The following is a 15,206-nucleotide window of genomic DNA, read 5'->3' on the forward strand; positions in this document are numbered from 1 at the left end:
GGTAAAATATATATTACAATTGGGCAATACAAATACAAATATCATACCATGCTGCTTCTCCATTAGCAGCCGGAGTCAAAGAGAGCACAAGTGGCCTTACTCTCTCTGGGTTGGTAGATGGCGCTCTCTCTTCTAATCGCTCCTAGTGTGATGTTGGCCAGCACAGGCATCTGTGAGCTGATGTATATGAGCTGGGGAGCTGGAAAAGGGGCGGGAAATTACTTCAAGTGTATCGGAGGAGGCATGTGTGTGTTTGGGGCATCACTAGTGATAGGCAGTCCCACAGAAGGGGTTTCACATAATTCACATACACAATTACAAATAATAAAAAAGTTGGTAGTTGATTTAGTTTTTTAGTTTTTTTTTTCAATGTCAAGTGAGAGAGATCTAGTCTTGTTTTGGGGTTGAATAAGTGCAGTAAAGTTCAGTTCAGTATCTGAGGTGGATATGTGAAGGGTCTGGTATTGAAAGGCACAGGGTGGAGATTTAACTATTTTAATGTTAGCAAGTTATTGTTGATTACAGTGATAAAATGAAATAATAAAGGCCAATATATACAACATATTTTTCTTATTGTCTGCAATATTCTATTGTGTTAGTAGTTTCCTCTGATCACAGTTGTCTATTGTGTATTTTTAACACAATTCAAGATAATCCTACTGAAGTAAATTAAATTTTAATACAGTGCTCTGTCATAGCTTATTATCACTGATTTAGTCATAGTATAGGTTTAATCATTGTAGTATTAAATAATCATAAGATTCTGATGTTTCTGAGTGATGTGTGTGTGTTAACGTTGTGTCTTGTTCTGATTTCTCCGAGCTTCTCCAGTGTTTGTGTTCAGCGTTTCCTGGAATTCTGTGTATGATAATGGTGCGAGTACACTGTGTATAGTGATATTGTTTGTAAGCTGGTCTTGTACTGTAAAAACACATTAAGAGGCCATTCAGCAGAGCATTATTGTGCTCCCTCCCCAGCCGCCGCCGCGATGCTATCAGAGAGGGTGTTATCGCCATCGCCTCTGATGGCTTGTCTAAGCCTTTGATAAGATCTGGGATCGGAGCGGGAGGATACACGCGCATGATTGGCTCCCGTGTCAACATGGAGCGCACGCCAAAACGCCCCGCCCTCTTTTCTCTCACACACTGTTTCTCTCTCACCGCTCAGATGCCTTCACTGGCCATAAATGACTCATCTGTAAATAAAATAGTGCTGTATTATTCCAGTAAAGCATTTAACGTATTTTGGTAGTTATGCATGCTCTGTTATTGTTGAGTTCAATTATTAAGGTTCATTATTAAGTTAATTACTCCAGATAATGTCAGAATAATCTCCATCAAACAACGAGTTTCCTTTAGCACATCAGTGTGAACACAGACAATAAAAAAACATGCATTATTATTATTATTATTATTATCATCATACAAATCTGTACAGACTGACAAAAAGTTACTTCAGAGTCTTTAGGAATTACTTAATTATTATGCAGTGCAATAATAATATGGCTAATAATACTATGACTATAACTAGTAAAAATAATTATAATAATAATATTATTATTTATAATCATAACAAATCTACTATAATTATATGCAGTATAAAACATGCATCACTATTATCATACAAATCTCTACAGACTGAAAAAAAGTTACTTCAGAGTCTTTAAGAATGACTTAATTATCATGCAGTGCAATGATAATATGGATAATACTATTATGACTTACTAGAAAAAAAATTATTCTGATAAAAATAATACTTATAATTATAACAAATCTACTATAATTATATACTGTATGTTTGCTGTTTTTTTTCTGTGAGTATGAGAAACAGAATTTGATGCAGATGATAGCTCAGCATTGTGTTTAAGTATTCAGAGAGATATTTCTCAAAAAGCTCTATTGCAGAAGTTAGACACAAGTTTAATATCAAATTACATTATATTATTATTTAAACCATTAGAGGTAACAATATTAGGAGATTATTAGAGATAAATAATTAGAATAATAAAATAAAATGTTTTTTTTATTATGTATATGTTTTTTAAATGTATTTTTTAGAAATAAATAGAATAAAAATAATATATATATATATATATATTACATTATATATTATATTACATATTGTAATTGAAGGGATGTAGTTACTTGTCTGTTCTTTATTTAGCACAGTAAACCTGATTATATATTCTAGTTATATTGTATGTGACAGTGACTATTTGGGTATGATAATGGTTTGGAACATTCTTGTTTGTGACAGGATGCCATATCAGTGATATTCAGTCATTTTTTGCCATAGAGATATCAGTCTTAGACCCATTATGGGGTTCCTAATAGGTGCACTGTGCCAATTTCAGAATGTTCAGTGAATTCCCGAGGCCTGTATATATATATATATATATTTATATGTATATATTGTAAGAGGATTATAATGAGCAGTGTGTTGGCTGCTGAGGAGTGTGTACTGAACTCCTGTGCTCGTTAGGAAGTCACACAGTGTCCTGTTTACCTGCTTGACTCCTGCACTGTCACATCAGTAGCAGGCAGGGCTGGGATCTGCTCGGGTACAAAAGGATGGTGTGTTTCTGAGCGGAGCACAAAGCAGCGGACTGGGAGGATGTTTCAGCAACATGCTTTTCATAGGCTGCGGACTACACGCTGAATGGGGTTACAAGTGTGTGTGTTTGTGTGTGTGTATCTGCGTGTATCAGAGTGTGTGTCTGTGTGTGAGGGGGGGGTGTATACATATCTGTGGCCTGCTCCAATGCTCTAACAAGAGACTTTTCCCATCGGCACCCTATGCATCTATAAATAGCGTGTGTATGGTGTTAGGACAGAACTGCAGGGGGAGGAGGGGGAGTGTATTGGTGGAGGGTGTGTGTGTGTGTGTGTGTGTAAGTGTGTGTGTGTGTGTGTGTGTGTGTGTGATTTTTTTTTTCTTTCTGTTAGATTCATGCACAGCAGGAATCTGAATTATTTAAATGTGAGGAGTAGCGGTGGAAAGCTAATGCAGCCAGGACATGCAGAAGTATGTGTGTGTGAGTGTGTGTGTGTGTGTGTTAGCAGCGGGTGTGTGCTGAAACAGCCTGCTGTTATGACTCCAGTGTTCTGTTGTTCTTGGTGAGCTTGAGGAATGCTCATGTACCACACAGATCGCCTCAGTCCTCTGAGAGATCAGCGCCCTCTTCTGGACGTATCGGTGAAAGACGGATCAGTGTCACACACACACATACACACACATATTTACACACTTATAGCTGTGGAGACCAGCTCAAATATGGATAAGCATATCGTTGCTGTCCTATGAAAAACACTTAACTCCATTTTTGTCGATTTTGAGTTTACTACATAATTTGAACAAACAAACTGTCCCTTACACTGTGCCAAAATGTCTTGATGAACGGACCAATACAAACTCTTCAAAATGACCTGAAATAAACTCTTTTTACATTGACTTCCATTGAAAGTTAACAAGGTTTTTTCTCTCTCCTGTAAAGTTGCTGTTTTGGAGATAAGTGTTTTTCATTGGACAGCGACGATATAGGGTCTGACTGCAGACCTGCATTGTGAGGACCTTGGCAGATTAGGGACCAAAATGACGCGCACCCCATATGAGCCCTTTTTTAAAAGAAAAATTTACTAATTTATTAGTTTAATGTTGTTTTTAATAAGCAGTCTTGTAAATACTTTACATTTTATTGTTTAAATAATTTATAATTTTATCCATTCCGTTCTGACAGTTAATTACATGCATGTTTAACTTTTGTGCACTTCTGGTACTTTTGGAAGAACCACTTTTGAATAACTGCCCAATAAAAAAACAACATATTTTAACCTTTTTAGATTTAATATACAGTAGCTGTAAATTCCAGCCACAAATATTTAGACCCTATACATATATACACACAATATGTCCAAAAATATTTAGACATCTTTTTTTTCTAATAAGAGAATTCATCTTTTTTAAGCTGATCCAATTGATGACATGGTGTTCGTTCACAAAACATGACTGTCTATTATAAAGGTACTCTACAAAATATTTGCAAAATAAATAGTATTATCTTTTAATGACCTTATATCTTTTTTTCAAACTTCTGTTCTGTTCTGTTTTGTAAATGAACTCTCTTTATACTGTAAGAATGATGTGATTTTTTTTTCTTTTCTCAATATTATCCATTATGTTCTTCTTAGTGAATTTTTATTGACTTTTATTGACTGTTTAAAAACAATATATATAGTGATTAAGCTCCTTACATAAATATATATTTCTTACAAAATAGTTTTATTTTGTCATGATTGGACTAAAAAAACTTTTAAAAAGAAGCCATTTTATTTAATTTGGAACAGATCACTATATGTGGATGCAGGTAAACTGAAAGTAGAGGAATCATTTAGCATATTATTTACTGAATACTCATGGAAAAGTGCAAAATCATGGAAATGTGCAATTCACAAATGTGTATTTCTATTTATCAACTATTTTAAGCTAATAAAAATACATTAGCACAGAGTTTGTTCAGTAATTTAGCCCTATACGATGGAGCTCTCAGGATCTGACACACATTTTATTATCATTAAAGAAAGTGCCAACATTGCTTAAATATGTTTTTATTTTAATCATTTAATCATAGTTTTAGGTGATTTTTTGTTGTATTGTACATGTCTGCACTGATGTTTTAAAGATCGTAGTCATGAAAATTAGCCAAATTTGCCTTGAAAACATGGAAAAGTCATGACAAAGCCATGGTGGGAATGTATTGGTTAAAAAGTGTATGAACCCTGTTTAATACAAACCTATGCACTTATTATGTACCAGAAACATCCATAGGATGCTTTTAAAATTTTGTTCTGATTGGCTGCTTGCTATTGGGCCTAAATCCAAAAGCTGTCCCACCTGAAACACACTGTAAAACTTCAGCATGAGCAGATGGAGCAGAACTGATTTAACTGGATAGTTGGATATTTATAGTAATTTCAAGAGACACACCTACATGAAAATTTGCTAACAACTGTACTGTAGTATTATCAGCCATATATTCAATATACGGTATATATTAATCCTGTCTAAACTGAGACTCTCTCTCTCTTTCTCTACAGCAGCAGTGAGCACCTCTCCTGCTCCTTCTCCTTCTTCCTGCATGGTGAGAGTAATGTGTGCACCAGTGTGGAGATCGCTCAGCACCAGCCTGCCTACCACATCACTGAGGAGCATGTGCGCCTGGCCCAGACCTCCAGCAGCCCCATACAGGGTGAGCCAGCCTTTCTAATGTTTACTTAACGTTAAAGTGAACCAGCTGAGTTTAAATGTTCTATATCTTTGCAATAAATTAATTTATTAATTCAATATTTAAGGCATTCCTCAGCTAACTTGTTTTTGATTATAGTAGATCATTATTTAATTTGATCATTTTTAACTTTTTGAATAAAAGCCCTTTTTGTTTCACTACACCTCTAATGCGCAACATGGTTCAAAAATGACCCTTTTCTATGTAACTTACTTCATGTATGGCTGAGTGTTTCTATGATATATCTTCTCAAAAAATGTAAACTGAATTTAGTCATTCAGTATCCAAGGTATTCCTCAATTAACTTGTTTTTAATCATAGTACATCCTTATTGATTTTTTTCCTTTCTCACTTTTTGAATAAATGACTCAAACGTGTCCACAGAAAAAGTGTACAACTTGCTGCACTCAAACTAAAGCAAGGTATGATGCGCACACTACTTTATATAGTTTTTATTTTACTTGCACATTTTTACTAAGTAGTTATTTTGCACTAAACATTTTATTTATTTAGACTAAAAAGTTTACATTTTTGTGCATAGTTTTCTTTGTGTGTCCTGATTAAAATACTGAAAGGCATAGGCTGTGTCAGGTTTTTAGTATCTACATGTATCCTAGAGGTGTGATTATCAAGTTAAAAAGCTTTGCCTGATGCTCTCCATGTGTTTAGTCAAAGTAATAATTAATAAGTCATGTAATGAACTATCATCAATATTCTTATGCTGTAAACTCATAAACACTCTAATCTAACCATTTTTGGAAAGATATCTTAGGTGTGAATATGTATATATAGTCTATATATTAAATAATATTAATAATAAAAATAAAAAAAAACCAGGTGCTTGGTAACATTTGGACCAAAACATGATCAGTTCCAGGAAAATATATCAATTCTGCTTCCTTTTACATTTTAAATGATTATATATTTGAGCAGCCGTATGGCTTCTGGAGTAAAAGAGCTCAGGGCATGTGGCTGCCTGATATAATTACTGTGTTATAAGACCTCAAAGAGGAACTGACAAAAACAAAGAAAAAACACGCCAGATTTACCAGTAAGAAACTGGTATTTTCCTGTATTTACTGGCTATTAGAAAAGTTTAAGCCTAATATTCATGACTGTTCTCTGTGTTTTTCAGTGATCCTGAGTCCGTATGGGCTGGGGGGAACTCTAACTGGACAGGCCTTTAAGATGAGTGATCCAGCAGTGAGGAAGCTGATGGAGGAGTGGAGCCACTTCTACCCCATGGTGCTGAAGCGCAAGGAAAATGAGCGGGACGAGAGCAACCCCACCTACGACTCCCACAGCCACGTCGCTCTGGAAGTCATTGTTGGTGAGTGCTACTTCTACTTTAATAATAATTGTGTGTTTGAAATATTGATCCAGTTTCACAGAAGCATCTTAACATTAAAAGCATCTTAAAATGGAGAAAGAGAGTGTCTGCTTCCTGTGATGCTCGCTCGACCATCTAAGAATTATCTTTGAAAAGAAAATCTTAAAAAAGTTTTAGGTAACCCACCCCTGATGTCTAAGGTGGATTTGTTCATTAGAGACAATTTATATAATATTCAAACAACAAGATCATTGCAGATTATAAAGCAATATTATGTTGCATGTTTTTCTATTAAAATAACAGCTTCAGGACAGCTTTGATGACATAGGGAGAAAGGCCCAGTCCCATTTCATCCCCTGGCCCTACCATAAAGCCCTACTCCTAAGAAATGAGGGTGGAAAAAATAAGAGACCATTTACAAATTATGAGTTTCTTTAATTTTACCAAATTAAAAACCTCTAGAATATAATCAAGAGGAAGATGAATGATCACAAGCCATCAAACCAAGCTGAACTGCTTGAAATTTTGCACCAGGAGTGGCATAAAGTTATCCAAAAGCAGTGTGTAAGACTGGTGGAGGAGAACATGCCAAGATGCATGAAAACTGTGATTAAAACCAGGGTTATTCCACCAACTCTTTAAACTTTAAGAATATGAATTTGTTTTCTTTGCATTATTTGAGGTCTGAAAGCTCTGCTTTTTTTGTTATTTTAGCCATTTCTCATTTTCTGCAAGTAAATGCTCGAAATGACAATATTTATATTTGATATTTGGGAGAAACGTTATCCGTAGTTTATAGAATAAAACAACAATGTTCATTTTACTCAAAACATATACCTATAAATAGCAAAATCAGAGAAACTGATTCAGAAACTAAAGTGGCCTCTTAATTTTTTATTGTATCTTAATAATATATATATATATATATATATATATATATATATATATATATATATATATATTACTATAGTTTAATGTGTAATTTCAATGTTTTATGGTCATTTTCTTCATAACAAGCTCAAAAAATGTTTTGTAAGCGTTATGTTTGGAGAAAGGAAAACACTGCATTGCAACATAAGAATCTTGTCTGATATGTGAAACATGGTGGTGGTAGTATCAGGGTTTGGGCCTGTTTTGCTGCGTCTTGGTCAGAACAGCTTGTCTTCATTGATGAAACAATGAATTCTGAATTATATCAGAGAATTGTAAAGGAAAATGTCAGGACGTGTTCATGACCTGATTCTCAGGAGAAGGTGGGTCATGCAGCAAGACAAAGACCCTAACTTAAATTCAGTGTCTCTTTGATGGTAAAGTCCAATAACTTTCCAATAGAATTAATTATATTGTATATATAGTTTTATTTTTACTCTTCTCTAAAATTCTATAGAACCAGAACACTCCCTCACTCTGTGTGGTATCTCTCTGTACTGAACCTCCTGTTCTTCTCCCTCTATACATCCATCCATGTGTTTACCTCTCACTGTGTGGTATCTCTCGGTACTGAACCTCCTGTTCTCCTCGCTCTATACATCCATCCATGTGTTTACCTCTCTCTGTGTGGTATCTCTCGGTACTGAACCTCCTGTTCTCCTCGCTCTGTACATCCATCCATGTGTTCACCTCTCTCTGTCATTCCTCTGCAGGTGGAGTAAGGATGATTTATCCAGCAGCCTTTGTGCTCGTTGCTCATGCTGATCTGCCAGTAGAGCAGCCTCCGCCTGCTCAGGGCGCTCAGAGCGGCACCAGAGACTCCTCCAACTGCGGCATCCCCCTCACACCCCCCACCTCGCCGGAGCAGCCCTGCTCAGGTAGCACACACACACATTCACACACATACACATACAGAGTTACTGTGGCACAAAAAGCCCTTTATTTATTTTTTGATGTTTTAAATATACACTACAGTTTTAGAACACTTCCATTTGTTCCTTAAGGTCCAGTCAACAACTAAAAATGGTACAAAATCCATTGTACCAAATTTTGCAATAAACTGTCAGGGCCTCTAAGGAACACAAATGAACTAAAAACTGAAAAAAGTAATTTAAGTGGCTCCTTTTAGTGGAAGTGGAAACTAACAGGCTTTCCAACAGTATAAGATTAATAACCATTAAGCATTGTTATTGAAGTAATCAAACTACTAATAACAAACTACTAACTAATAACTACTAACTACTTGACTTCTACGTGAATCTACAAAACATATATATATTTTTTTTACTTTCTGTGCTATATTTATTATGGTCCTTTTCTTTATAACAAGCATTAAAATTGCGTTTGTGGTAGTTCATCTTGCTAGCTACCGTAGTTAGTTAGCTAGGTTTCTCGCTCAACCTAAAATTGTGCCACAGCAGTAATTCATTTTGCTGCATTAAAGGTAAACAGATTTTTTAAAAACAAAACTCTAGTAAATATCTAACTTTAATTTCCTATCACAGAGAAATGATGATAGTGGGCAATAATAAAGAACTGTCACAACAATAAACAGGGTGACACACAAAAACAAAGAGGTAGAAGTAAGGTCTTAATACTACTTAAAATACTACACAGATACTAAATATGAATGCAAAGTTTTATAACTTGTACTATATCTGCTTTATGTGGTACATTGTAACATTAGCATTAGTGCAACTCGCTAAATTCAGACTTCCCAAGGTTCCCGGAAGTTGCAGGAGTCTACCACTTATCAATAACTCCCTGACTCCCTGATGCCCTAATAAAGTGGCCCAAGAGTGAACACAAACATGCATGCAGTCGACACAGACTTACAGATATTTTTCCCCCAATCGTATGTGTGAAAGAAAGGAAAAAGGAAAAAATTGTGTGCATATTCATAATGCGTATGCAAAACAGAGAAGGTCCTGATTGGCCTGTTCTCTGCAAAGAGTCTGTAAGCCAGCCAATCAGTTTTTAGTGTGGGCGGGGAGTTGTTTTTTATTTTCCCTCCTGGACTGGATGCGTTCAGGAGCATCATGGCTCCCATCAAAACTCCTTTCACCTCTGACTACTCTAAAGTATATCCATGTCTGGTAAAAAACAATGAAAATAATACAAAAAATAATAATGAAAGTCTTGCCCGCTGTACAGTTTGTAATAGGGATCTTAGGATTGCCCAGGGGGGACTAAATGGTTGCAAAAGGAATGTTAAAGTGAGTTAATGTAACTATATATATATATATATATATATATATATATATATATTGGGGTGGGTCCAAGTCCAAGTCCTGGAAGGTACCTTCCTGTGAATTATTCATAAATACCAAATGCCTTTTCATTTGGAACAGTGATGTTAATAGTAAAAAAAATATCTATCTTGCTCAAATATTTAAGCAGTCATTTAGGAAAGAATAAACTGTGTAAAATCCGGGGGCAGATCTGACTTAGTTAAGGAGGACACTGCCGAAGTGCGCTAGAGCTAATTAGGTAGAAATCCCATCAAGACAAAATCTCTTTTCTAAAGTAAATATCACGTAAGCCCTGAATGGAGAGCGTCATGCTTTTGGCTTCTATTACACAGCAGTGAAGGATCACATCCTGTACAGAATTACAGTGTGTGCTTAAGCTTTCCTCATTTGGATGAGCTAATCATTAGGACTGAATACACTGATCAGCTCTTTACATCCCCCCATAGATCCCCCCTCAACAACCTCATTTCCTCTTATCCCAACCTCATTACCAAGCACCTCTCCAGTCAGAATGTAATCACGCTTACGGTGCACTTCCTCTTAATGGCTCTGCTAACGACCCATGAGCCTACATTACTACCTGCTAGAAGAGATTATTAACCCTGCCATGTCTGTCTCATCTTATTCCACTGAGGCTGCACACACCGCACTTTCTCCTGATGCGCCAGTCCTGCACTGGACCTGCATCACGACTACAGACTGGAAACTAGTCACAGTAGTTCTTCTAACAGCAGCACAGAAACATAACCCAGATTTACTGGAAAAAAGAAATATAGATTGGAAACGATGACGCACAGCTATTAAAACACTACAGCAGTTTGGTTGTATGATATATACATAAGGAGGACATATTTAATATGTATTTAATGCTTTTTAATGTTTCACTGCGTATACATAATTTATCAAACCTCATTAATACCTCGTCATATAATATGTTAACATGGCACATGCAAAATTGCTGCATTAGACACCCCCGATTAGGAGCAATGTTAAATGCATTAAACTGATTTAATGTTTGATAGATGTAACAAATCTATAGCTGTTAACCCATTTTTATGACTTATGTTCATAAACATTATAGATTTCCAATAGTAATAGTAATCAGTGGAGCTCAATGAGCAGCGGAGTGACATGTGCCCGTTTTGGTTGGTTGAAGACCAGACGTGCTGCTGCGTTCTGGATCATCTGGAGTGGTTTTACTACGCAGGCCGGGAGGCCAGTTAGCAGGGCATTGCAGTAGTCGAGGCGTGAGATGACGACTGCTTGTACCAGGAGTTGGGTGGCCTGTTGCGTCAGAAACTGTCTAATTTTCCTGATGTTATAAAGCGCGAAGCGGCAGGATCGAGCAACCGAGGCCACATGGTGCGTGAAGGAGAGCTGGTCATCAACCATAACACCCAGGTTCCTAGCAACCTTTGTCGGTGAGAGAGAGAGAGAGTCGATGCTTAGAGAGAGGTTGTGTTGAAAAGATGGTTTTGCTGGTATGACCAGAAGTTCAGTCTTTGAGAGATTTAGTTGAAGGTGATGCTCCTTCATCCAAGAGGATATGTCAGAGAGACACGACGATATCCGTGCAGAGATTGAGTAATCTTCAGGTGAGAATGACAGGTATAGCTGGGTGTCATCAGCAAAGCAATGGTAGGAAAAGCCATGTGAGTGGATAACCTGACCAAGAGAGGCAGTGTATATTGAGAAGAGAAGAGAATTGAGAATTAAACAATTTATCCAAACTTTCTAATGCATGAAATGTAGATGAAAATCATATATAAGAAGAATTTTATTCTTATGAATCCAGCCCCAGATATTTAACGCAGTATTATCACAAGAGGAAAAACAGGATCTCTGCATCTCCACCAGTTTCCATAAATGCGATTCTCCTAATCCTAATCTGACTCTTCACTGCTACTTATTTGATAAGCATCTATAGCATGTCACCCTTTGTGTTTTGAAGACTCAGATTATGAGCTTAAGTACTGTAAGATAGCAAATCCTCGCACGCTTACTCATTCCCCGTTATCATCTCTCGTGTCATCCTTTTGTCATTAGCATTTAATTAGGGGTCGGTGAATGAATCGCAAATTAAGATACAGCTGATTCTGTTGTTGAGATGAATGAATTAGAGGACATTCTGGTGGGTTTTGAAGTAGTTTACTTTTCTCCTTATTAAAGCAAACAGCAGTTAATCACCGGTGGTGAATTTTATTGTGTCGTTTTAGGTGATAGTGGATTTCAGACTGCGGTCTCCAGTGTTGCTAGCCATGAGTGTGGCCCAGCCCAGAGCCCAAAGCACACCGAGAAGAAGCTGACCAATCAGATGGTCCATCAGGCCTGGAAGGAATGCTATGTGAACCAGTTACATCATAGGTTTGTCTTTTTATTTCTCTGCTTAATTTTTTGTACTCATCCTCACTGCTTTACTAGTTTATATAACAGACAAAATGTATACGACATTTAATTTAATTAATGTAGCCTAATCAGCAGCTCTTACTTTCTAAAACATTGTGTCATTCATGCTATATAAAACTTCATGTGATATTTAGATTTGTTTATCTGCACTTGTATTGTCTGTGTATTAAGTATATAATACTTAATGGTTTCAACAGTCCCTAAAAATGAAGTTCTTCAGCACAGAGACTGAAGCAGCATTAGCATTAACCTCTAACCATGCTAACCGTTAGCTCTTTCGCTATTATAGTATTATCGGACTGTGGTCTGCACGCTAACCATGTTAAAACAAGTGGGACGAACCGCTAGCTAATATGTGCCTTATAGTGCGAAAAATATGGTGTAGGTTTGACCCTTTAGGTCCTGTCGTAGACCCTGCTCAAATGGCGTTGAGATGCTCATTGTCTGTTTTTTTGCACTTTGCACCTGCTTAGTTTAAATAGCAATATGCAAATATAACTACGCTGATTGCTGTGGTGGTCTTAAAATGAGGTGTGTTCCGGAAATCTCTGGTGTATTACTGTTTGGAAGAAAACACAGGTGCACCACTGGCTGAAATAAACCTCAAAAATGAACAAAAATAAACAATCAGACAGAAGTTCATTGCTATCTTGGCAATGCAGGCGCATCACGGATGCCCAACAAATGCACATCCCCTCTTGTTACACAAACATTCACAGCGTACCAACCCAACTTTTACATCAACAATAAACACTTATGTGATGAACACGCCGGTCAGTTTCCTCTGCTGAGAAGTGCTGAAGCACTGCACCTATAAAATACCAATCCACCAAAGTCAGAGTGCACCTGCTCCTAAAGGGTATTTAAATGGCAAGTGACACACTGATTGGTTTATTTCACGTTACACCACGTTATGGCCCTTTATATGTAAATTACTAGTTTAAAAAAAAAACACCAAAACATTTAAACTTGTGCACTAAATTCACAGGTGTATGTAGAAAGTGAAAGTCATTGAAAAATGCGAAACCATCCGAAGAAAAAGTTTTGAATTCCATTAATAGGGTCATACTAACTGTATCCCACTATTTCTTTTGTTTAAATTGTGTTCAGTAAATATCTGGCCATCAGGACTTCCAGTCTGTCCGTGTAAAAATAGCAGACTCGAGTCATCAGTGTTTCTCCCTCTTCTCTCGCCCACGCAGATGCAGTCTCTCCAACAGCATGACGCCCAAGAAGGAGGTGTCAAACGGACTGGCCACGTGGGACTTCACTGACCCTGGGGAGAGAGCCCCCTGCAGCTGCTCCAGGTGGACACTCTTACTCACCTTTAGTCCTCCTCATCACACCGTTCTGTTTGCCTCAGCAGCAGATCAGCATCTGTTCATATAGGGTCTTCAGCTCAGACTGCCCACTGTGTGCGTTTTGTTTACGTGAAGATTTACTGTATGACCAGAATACCTACAAAATGTACCCACAACTCTGAGTATTTATAGGGAGCTGAATCCTACATTTGCTGCAGTAGCAATCCATAATCTTCTGAGAACTTTACGCTAGAAGATAGACCAATGATGTGTGGATTTGATTGCCTTCAGCCTCAAGTGCATTAGTAAAGATAGTGAAATAGTGATGCTGGCTAATTAGTTCTAAATCAAAAATATCTCAAAAGTATTAGATGGTGCTTATTTGTTCCATAAGGTTCTATTAACAGGTGTAGGGTCTACTAGGGTACTGCTTCAACAACCATTTAAAGCAAACTTACAGTTATTTTAAGGAGTGAAAGCTAATTAAGACTAGAACAGTGGTTCCCAAACTGTGGTACAAATACCACTGGTGATAAGTAAAGCATCCCTAGGTGGTACACCATGCATAAAAAAAAAAAAAGGATTTCAAGTTTTCTTCATGACATTACATTTGCTTCATAAGTTGTTTTAGTAATTTCTGCTTTTAACATTCTGTACATTACATAAATTATTATTATAATGCCGAAACATCCCTATAATTTGTATGTAGTTTAGAATATGTAATGTCTGATATATTTATTTAATTATAGCTGAGTTAGTTCTTATCCTGCAATGCGATTGGCTGAGAGACAATCTAAGAATGCCGGTATTGCACGATAATGGCACTCTGAAGCTCCGAACCTGAATCTCCGAACCTCATCAAGTACTGTATTATTCCACCACATATAAGCTTAACCTAGCATATCAGCACATAGCAAAGTAGCAGTGTTATAATTATACATCATTAGATATAAATATACAGACTTTCATATAGACTTTTATTTGATGTTAGTGCCTATTATAGTAATCACAAATAAAAACTAAACGAAAACTTAATTCTGAGGTTTCACACTGTTATTCTCTGGCCATTTCAAACCACATACAGCTCTGGAAAAGAAAATTAAGAGATCACTTCAGATTCTGAATCTCTGATTTTGCTATTTATAGGTGTGTTTTATTCTATAAAGAGCGGACAACATTTCAACCAAATTCCGAATAAAAACATTGTCACTTAGAGCATTTATTTGCAGAAAATGAGAAATGACTGAAATAATAAAAATAGATGCAGAGCTTTCAGACCTCAAATAATGCAAAGAAAACAAGTTCATATTATAATGTTTTACATTACATTACATTTGGCAGACGCTTTTGTCCTAAGCGACTTACAATAGTGAAGTACAAAAGTAATAGTTAAAGGTAAAAATATTTTTTGGCATGGCCTAAAGAAGGTTAAAAGGAAATTATGGGATAGAGGAGTAAAGGAGGGCAAGAAGGAAATGAGGTTAGAAGTAGTTAGTTTGTTAGTTTCAAGAGTTCAGAAATCCAAATTTGGTGGAATAACCCTGTTTTTTAATCATAGTTTTCATGCATCTTGGTATATTCTCCTCCCCCAGTCTTACACACTGCTTTTGGGATAACTTTATGCCACTCCTGGTGCAAAAATTCACGCAGTTCAGCTTGGTTTGATGGCTTGTGATCATCCATCTTCCTCTTGATTATATTCTAGA

The 15,206-nt window shown here is 36.6% G+C and overlaps 1 protein-coding gene across 4 annotated transcripts in view; it reads left to right on the forward strand.

The window, feature by feature from the left end:
- Positions 1-15,206, forward strand: part of LOC103034396 (mediator complex subunit 13L) — a 167,672-nt gene that overhangs the window by 124,375 nt on the left and 28,091 nt on the right. For 3 of the 4 annotated variants that reach the window (XM_049474575.1, XM_049474584.1, XM_049474582.1), the window contains exons 5-9: positions 5,094-5,245; positions 6,417-6,611; positions 8,255-8,419; positions 12,010-12,157; positions 13,402-13,506. In XM_049474575.1, the coding sequence (XP_049330532.1) occupies positions 5,094-5,245; positions 6,417-6,611; positions 8,255-8,419; positions 12,010-12,157; positions 13,402-13,506 (765 nt within the window). The remainder of the gene's footprint in view (positions 1-5,093; positions 5,246-6,416; positions 6,612-8,254; positions 8,420-12,009; positions 12,158-13,401; positions 13,507-15,206) is intronic. The other variant, XM_049474578.1, reaches the window with a different exon arrangement.

The sequence above is a fragment of the Astyanax mexicanus genome, chromosome 1 (assembly GCF_023375975.1).
Source record: "Astyanax mexicanus isolate ESR-SI-001 chromosome 1, AstMex3_surface, whole genome shotgun sequence".
Taxonomy (NCBI): Eukaryota; Metazoa; Chordata; class Actinopteri; order Characiformes; family Acestrorhamphidae; genus Astyanax; species Astyanax mexicanus.